The sequence below is a fragment of the Gallinula chloropus genome, assembly GCF_964237585.1.
Source record: "Gallinula chloropus genome assembly, chromosome: 27".
In the NCBI taxonomy this organism is placed as follows: domain Eukaryota; kingdom Metazoa; phylum Chordata; class Aves; order Gruiformes; family Rallidae; genus Gallinula; species Gallinula chloropus.
Genome location: NC_140112.1, coordinates 3,914,829 through 3,922,522, shown reverse-complemented (window position 1 = coordinate 3,922,522; position 7,694 = coordinate 3,914,829). Strand labels below are relative to the sequence as shown.

The following is a 7,694-nucleotide window of genomic DNA, read 5'->3' as shown; positions in this document are numbered from 1 at the left end:
AATTTACAGGAGAGTGTAAGTTTGTTGTCAGGTAGTAAGACATGCAGGGATATTCTTACAGACATTCAGAACCTCCCCCTCTCAGGTCACTGCCATTGCAGCCCTCCCAGGGACTTCAAGGAGAAGCACGCCCTTGAAGTCTAGAGAGGTGTTTTAAAAAGGCACCTTTCTGTTTTTAATGCTCTAGAACAAAGGAAAACCACTGTACCCACCGCTCCAGCACTGCCCTCCTCTAGCTCCCAGACGCTGTTTCCTACCTTATCCCTACAGATCGCTAAGGTAACAACAGCAATGAAGAAAGGATCGAGTGACCCAAACAGCTCATCTCATGCTCTGGAAATGAGAAGGTTTGGGTCGTTTTCTAGGCTTCGTGCATGTGTCCTGGGGGACCCCTTCTCTCCAGGGCCAAGTGCCATGCAGCCCTGGGGTTCAGTCCCCGCCCTGAGCCCCCAGACGCTGGCCTTGGCCTCAGGGTGGATTTTGAGGTGCTCTTGGTGCATCATCTAACTGCATCACGTGGGGCTGCTCCCCCTTCCCAGGGGAAAGAGACTGCCTGCTCTCTGCTCAGCAGCAATATCCAGAGGCACCTGCACAGCGAAGGGCCCCGTGGCCCCGTTGGCAGTCCAGGGGGTGGCTGTGTGCTTCCAGCACCCCCTCTTCACCACAGCCTTTCCTCTCACTGCGGCGGGCAGGGCCAGGGCTGTGCCCGGTGAGCTCCAGGCTCCCCCAAACCATCTTCCAGGGGAGCGATGCCTTCAGAGCAAATCCTGGTCCCTGTGCCAGCAGGATAGTCTCTCGCTTGTCACACCGGCGCTGGGACAGCTCACCAGCTCCCACAATCCATGTGTTTTAGTAATGCAGGGGGGAAAAAGCAGAGGTGTGGGAGGGAAACGCACCCCACAGCCTACGGGGCAGCCTCTGCCGCCTGCTCCGACTCGTGTGGGTTCTTCCCGTCGTTCTGGATCAGCTTGACAATGTGTGTCAGGTCCAGGCTGCGGGTGAGGATGTCGAGCAGCACTTCATCCTTCTGCACACCCTCCATGAACTCTTCTAGGGAGAGCTCACCTGCGAGAGCACAGCCAGAGAGGGTTGGTTATGGCCCAGCCTTTCTCCTCCCTGGAGCTGCTCGGGCTGTAAAAGGGGTCCCAGCCTGCGGTCACACACCCCAAACCCCATCACAGCTAAACCCCACACAGCTAACCTACCCCCCCCTCTCAGGCAGTTTGCAGAGCCCTTTGAGCTGGCTGCTACCCACAGAGGGGACAGGGAGCTAAACCTTCCCGGAGAGCTGCTCTCTGCCAGCACTCCCCATGTGTTTTGGGACACCCAACACCTGGAAGTGCTGCTGCAGACCAGACTGTGGGCAAGGGGGATGGAAGGAGCAGTGCTCAGCATTGCAAAGGCTGCTCACCATCGCCGTTTATATCGATCTTGTCAAACACCATGTCTGTGAACTCCTCAGCCGTCATCGTCTCGTTGCACCGGTTGATGGCTCGAATAGCCTGGGGGAGAGAAGGACGCACAGGACGATGACTGAGCACTGTGCAGGATGGTGTGGCCATCAGTGCAAGCGGCCGGCGACTGGACAGGGGAGGCCAAACTCTTTAGCAGGCAGTTGTGTTCCAGAAGGACTACGTCCTTTCCAAAACCCAGGGATTTAAAGCACTGAGAAAGGCAATCAGTGCATTAGAAGATTAAGTGGGCATACTGGGATAAGCCAGGAGCTGTTCACCTCTGGAAATCCTGAGATTAAAGTCAAGTGCTTATCTCAGCCCAGGTTTCAGTGGACGTGGTCAAACACTGCGCAGTGAGACAAGGGGTTGCTGCGTGTCGGGGCGTGCGGGTGCCGTGGGGGGTGTGGGGTGTTGGAGACAGGTCTGGCTAGGGAGGCCAGCCTGCTGGGAGGGCTGGCAGAGGACAAGCAGCAGGTTGGGCCAGCACCTGCTAATTTACCAGGGAGTTGTCCTTTGGGTTGGAATTTTCCTGCTGTGACTTTTCCTTCTGCCCCATTTACCAGCCATCGTCTGTGAAAGAAACGGGAGGAGCTCAGCCCACTCACTTTGATGATGTTCAGCAGCTCTCCCCGGTCAATGCAGCCGTTCCCATCCACGTCGTAGAGCTTGAAATACCACCGCAGCTTCTGATCCACCTTCCCTTTCAGGACCAGGCTCAGAGCTGCCACGTACTCCATAAAATCTATGTAGCCATCCTAAAAGCAGAGGGTTAGAAGTTGGGTGAGATTCAAAGCAAAGAGGCAGGCAGCAAGGGATCTTCCTGAGCCCTTTTGGAAGTGTCACCCCCTCTGGGAGACTTCAGCATGTGAAGCGACCACCACCTTGAGAGCAGGGTCTAGGGCAGCGCCGTGGAGGCACCGAGTGCAGGTCCCCTGCACACCCACCAGTTAAAGCCAATGCCCCGTACGGTGCGGGCTCTGTGTTGGTCTGTGCTGAGCCATTGATATGTGTTGATAACGAACAAACTCAGTGCATGCACCTGGCTCAGGGACTAACGAAGCCTGGAAAGCTGGCCTGTGCTAAAGGAACCGCTTTATGCAAGGCAGTGGTAATTCAGAGGTCAAAGAGGAGCAGGCTCATGCAGATGAGCCCCGAAGGGTTACCTAACCTTATCCTGCCTGTGCACACCTACGGCTCTGTGCAAAGAGAGCAGCGAGCCCAGGAGAGACCCAGCACTTTGCTGGTGTCCTGCCCGGGAAGACACCGCTCTGTCCCTGTCCCATCTCCACAGCTGCTTCACACTTGGCCCCGTCAGAAGCCCACCCGGTTTAATCTTTGACTTTCCCCCCAGCTGTTTGCCCAGCACCAGCTCGCACCACGGTGCTGGAGACAGTCGCTGCACCCACACACAGCTCTCCAGCCAAGGGCTGAGCCCCTGTGCTGCCAGCCTGCTTCCAGACCCTGCCCACCATGGTCACAACTCGGGGGAGGCTTGCTAAAATCCCCAGTGCTCCCCCCAGAGCATCCTGCCGGCACCAGCCATTGAGGTACAAGCACTCTGGAGGTAAAAGGTAAGTGCTAGGAACACAGAGTCTTTGGGAGGGAATAAGCCGGGGTTTTGTCAATGAGCAAAGCCACTGCAGTTCAACAGGGGATCATCTGCTTGATCCCACTGCTGCAGGAGCCAGATTAGGTATAAATAGCTACTGAGCCCCATTCCCAGCAGGATTTCCGGGGCATCAATTCCCTTTCCAGGCACACATTCAAACAGGGGCAGGAAGCAAGGGAAAGGCCAAGGCACAGACAAAAACACCTAAAGGATTTATGGCCTAAACTGCATTATTCCACCAGGGTTAAGCCCACTGAACCCTTCAGGTGCCATAAAACATATCCCTCATCCCACATGAGGTGCAAGGCGGGTGTTATTTCCTCTCCAATACATCCCTCTGCATCCCTGGCGCCGGGATGGCCGCGCTCCCGGCTGCGAGCAGGAGCTCCGGCTCTGCCCTGCACCGGGGTCTGGCTCAGCGACAGCCCGCAGCACAAAGCCTCTCTGCAGGGAGCAGAGGGCCCAAGCTTCTTATCACATCACACTTGTGATAAAAGCACTGAAACTGCAATCTGATGATCATTTAACCCCCCAGCAAGCCAACTGCCGTCGGCTCCCTCACTCTTTGGTACCCGTAACTCGTGCGGCGCCGCTCGGGAACACACTGTCCCTGCGTGGATGCTCTCACGCTGCTCCCCTGTCCCTCACTGTCACAGAGGTCGATATGGGAGGGTTAAAGGCTGCTTCATTTTAAAAGACATCCCAGACTGGCAGCTAAAGCCCCACTACTTCAGTAATTGAAAAGGAAAAGGGAGATGTCGGTTCTGGGAGAAGTCCGGTCTGTTTTCCCCCAGGACGGTCAGCAGGTGAGGAGTTCTTGCTGACATTTCTCCCCTTACATAACTGAGCTTAACAATTTATCAGGCCACAGACCGTAGGCACTTCAGTACACATCTGAACTGGCATCCACCCCCCACACACCACCCCGGTCCCCGCGCAGGGGCCGAGGCCAGCCGGGCCCGGCACAGGCTGAGCAGGAAGGATAATATTTACCTTATTAAAGTCAAACGTCTCAAACATTTGCTCAACGTATTTGTTCGCTGAAGGACTCAGGTTTTTCAAGCCAAAAAACTGTTTGAACTCGTAGAGGGTGAGCTGGCCAGAAGGACACTCTGTCATGAACTTCTTATACCACTGGTGGCACTCGGTCGTGCTCAGCTCCTCCACGGCTTTCCCATCCATGTTCCCCATCTCCACACCAAGCTCTGGTTGCTTCTGCAGCCAAGAATAAGTGTTTTTATCTGTAATTCGAGGGCTTGCTTTGAAATTCTGCTTCTTGACTTCAAAGTCCAGGTGTCCCCAGCACTGCAGAGGTCACAGTGTGGGGGGGACAGCCAGGGGGTTCCAATTCCGTGGTGCTGGTGCTGGATGCAAAAAGCTCCTCTCCCCAGGGAGATTCAAAAGCACAAAACCCTCCCCAGGCAAGGGGGTGACATTTAAGTACCCAGCAAATCCCTCCCTGGCCAATGAGGCTCAGGGAAGTGGGGGGGAGGGTTGTGATGGCTCCTGACAGGCATTAGGAGTTCAGGTTAAAATAGAAAGGAGGTAAAATGGGAAAGTCTTGCAGATTACAGGCCCGGCAGGAGATTATGAGGGTGGAATGTTCTCCGTGACGGTGTAATCTCCTAATCCCCTTCACTTATGATTTTGTGTGGGGAAACACGAGCAAAACTTTTGCACCAAAATCAGGGTCAGAGGAAAGATAGAAAACCTCTGGGAGGTCCCTGTGCTGGTCCTGGCTTTCTGGCCACCCTTCCTCCTGCCATGGCTGGAGCATTTCCAGGCAGGGCTGTCGCTTTCAGCCTGAGATTCAGGGTGAGGGAAGCACCACGTCAGGCCCTGCGAGAGGTGGTGCATCAGGGCAGATTTGGTGTGTGGAGCCAAACTTAGGAACATAATTGCTTTGAACGGTGAAGCTTTAAATGCTTTAAATGCAGACGCCAGATGCTCTGATGATCTCCTCCCGGGGGACCTCCCAGCTCCTGGGTCCCAGTGTTGGGACTCTGGTCCTGCTGGCTGAGTGTTTCTCCCAAAACCTGCTCCTCATCCCAGGAGCGTGTCCTGGCTGCTGCACTCCCAGAGCTCTGTGAAGCTGGTGGAGATGAAGGCAGCTTCAGTTTTCCTTCACAATGAATTACAATGAGAAATTCTCTGTGTAAACACGACCAAGCCCAGTGCTGGTTTTACTCCGGCTGGGAGATAAAAACATGTATCCTCAGAAAGAAGCACAACTGAGACCCTCCCCAGTGATGAAACTGGTGTGAGTAGTGGATCTGTACCCACAGAGAGCCAGCCCTATCATACTGTTATTATACCTGACAGCTTTAAGTCAAAAAGCCTGACTGTTATGTGTTGCAGAGCCTGACATCGGTTCTGCACTGAGCTCTGCTACCGTGGGGGCATTACACAAGCACGATGGAAACAGAATTAGATTGAGGAACACTAATTGGATGTGCTAATCCTGCACCAGCCAGCAGCAGCGGGCCCAGGTCCCCAGTGGGCAGGGTGAGCCCTGAGTGGGTGCCCCCAGCTCTGACCCACCCGAAAGGGGAGCTGGCTGGGGTACCCCTCCTGAGCACGGAGTGGGGTTGTGATATTGAGGCATTCGGTAGCAGAAGGGGTGTGTACCAGGGGTGGACACAGGCTCACTGATGGTTTTGAGAAGGATTTACTAACGGTGCACCCAGTCCCCTGGAACAGGCAACGGAGCAGCGGGGCTGGTGCATGCTGCTCTCCAGAGATGGGCAGTAGGGATGGGGTGGATGAATTTGAGGTCCAGTTCCCATCTCACTTCCCAGCACCACAAATGAAACTGCTTTTCCATCACTAAAAACAACCCTTTGCCCGTGCCCAGTAAAGCCCAGTGAAAGCAGGTGGCCTTCCAAAGCAGGAGCAGGATTTTGGCTCGGCTGAGGAAGCCAGTGAAACCCTCCTGGGTGGTGCAGGTGGTGCAGGTGAGCCTCACTGGGTGCCCATTCCTGCAGCGCTGACGCCCAGTGCCTCTGTGTAAGCAGCTGGCAATAAATGACAGGACGAGTCAGACCAGGTTTTTAGAGCAAAATCCACCCAGCGTGCTGTTCTGGGAGCAGTGACACAGCCTCACCACCCCTTCCTCGGCTCACGGGCTCGCTGCTGGTCACAGCTCAGACACCTGATGGGAGGATGAAGTCACACTGGTCGCTGGTTTCATTGCTTGGGCTTTACTGCTGTGGACTGGGGCTTTGTGCTCGGGGTGGGTCTCCACTTCACAATGTTTGCACTCTGGACGTCCATCACCTTCCTGGTGTGATCGGTGTCGCGGTGGTAGCGGTACCCGCAGGTGGGTTTCTGCGCTGTGTAGAAGGGGCTGTACGAGTTGGAGTAACTGGGTTTGTAGAAGAGAAACTTGAAGGAGTCGGGCTGACGGCCTCCGAAATGGGCGACAAAGGGGACAAAGTGAGTGGCCAAGGGCTGGCAGCGTGCTGGAGGCTGCTGGCCCCTCAGGGTGGGCGCTGTGCGAGAGGCCTCCTGCTCCTCTTCAGGCTTCTCCATCCCCCTTGATCCATCACGGTCTGTGCCTGGGGCTGCAGGTGTTTTAGTCATCTGTGGAGCAGAAAGAGACAGGCAAATGCATCATGATTGTCCCCACACTTCACCACCCTCATCAGTGCTTAAAGCCCCAGTGCAGGAGCTGTGTATTGGCGACTGAAGAAGCGGCACGTTAAACTGGGAGCACTCAGGGAGTGCCCCCACTCACCACAGGGACAGTCAGTAAGCACTATGAACAGTGAGAAGTGAGGTCATCAGATTTCTTTATCTAAAATCTAAGGTGATGCTACTCCAGGAGAAAGAGAGTTTAAAATCAAAAGATGCAGTGGGACTGTGGGAGCAACGGTGCAAAACACAGTGTCCTGAGGGAATGCACACAGCAAGGCTCAGGGGACTCAGTGCTGCCTTGACTTGCATCTCAGCTTGTTGTTTGTGCAGGTGCAAAGTGAATATAAAGTGCTACCCAGCTGCTGATGTTTCCACTGTCAGTCTGACCTGGCTCATCATCCCTTCATCGCTTTTGGGGGATGTGACATTTCCCTTCTGGTCCCAGATCAGAACCCTCATTATAGGACCTGTACATGCTCCTTGTCAAGTTGTCAGCAAACCACAGCCGTGGCCAGCCAGCCAAGAAAATGTTCAGCCCAGTCTGAAATACAGGAGGCAGCAGGGCGTACTGGTGATGACAGGCACCTAGCAGCATCCTTTGCCAGGGATGCCTGGGGCATCCGCTCAGCAGGCTCCCGGTGCAGGAACCCAACACTGCCCTGCACCTTGTGCCACCATGCTAATTGCCCTTGCCCAAGCCCTAAGGGGGTTTATCCCCCCAGAAACACGAAGGGCAAACTGGGGATGTTGGCTCTCAGCTCAGCTGTCTCTAAAGTCCTGGAGCAAAGTTGGCCTCATCACCTGTACACACGGCAGGGGGACCAAGGGCTGCAGAAACAGCCTGTTTCTCCAGTGCATCTGGAGGGACCCTTGGCAGAGGAGGTGGTGTGGATGTGTCCCCCAGACACACACGGGGCTGACTTGTCACCCGCAGCCGCTCCGAGGCTGCGCTTGACTGGAGAAGTATTTCTGCTGCTGTTATTTAACCATGACTC

At 55.1% G+C, this 7,694-nt stretch overlaps 1 protein-coding gene across 1 annotated transcript; it reads right to left on the bottom strand.

The window, feature by feature from the left end:
• Positions 1-904: 904 nt before the first annotated feature.
• On the bottom strand, positions 905-4,254 carry LOC311201437 (guanylyl cyclase-activating protein 1; the record flags this gene model as incomplete). Its single annotated transcript, XM_084275824.1, has 4 exons — positions 905-1,065; positions 1,412-1,502; positions 2,060-2,209; positions 4,057-4,254. The coding sequence occupies 4 exons, from the start codon at positions 4,252-4,254 to the stop codon at positions 905-907; spliced, it is 600 nt and encodes a 199-aa protein (XP_084131950.1).
• Positions 4,255-7,694: the final 3,440 nt, after the last annotated feature.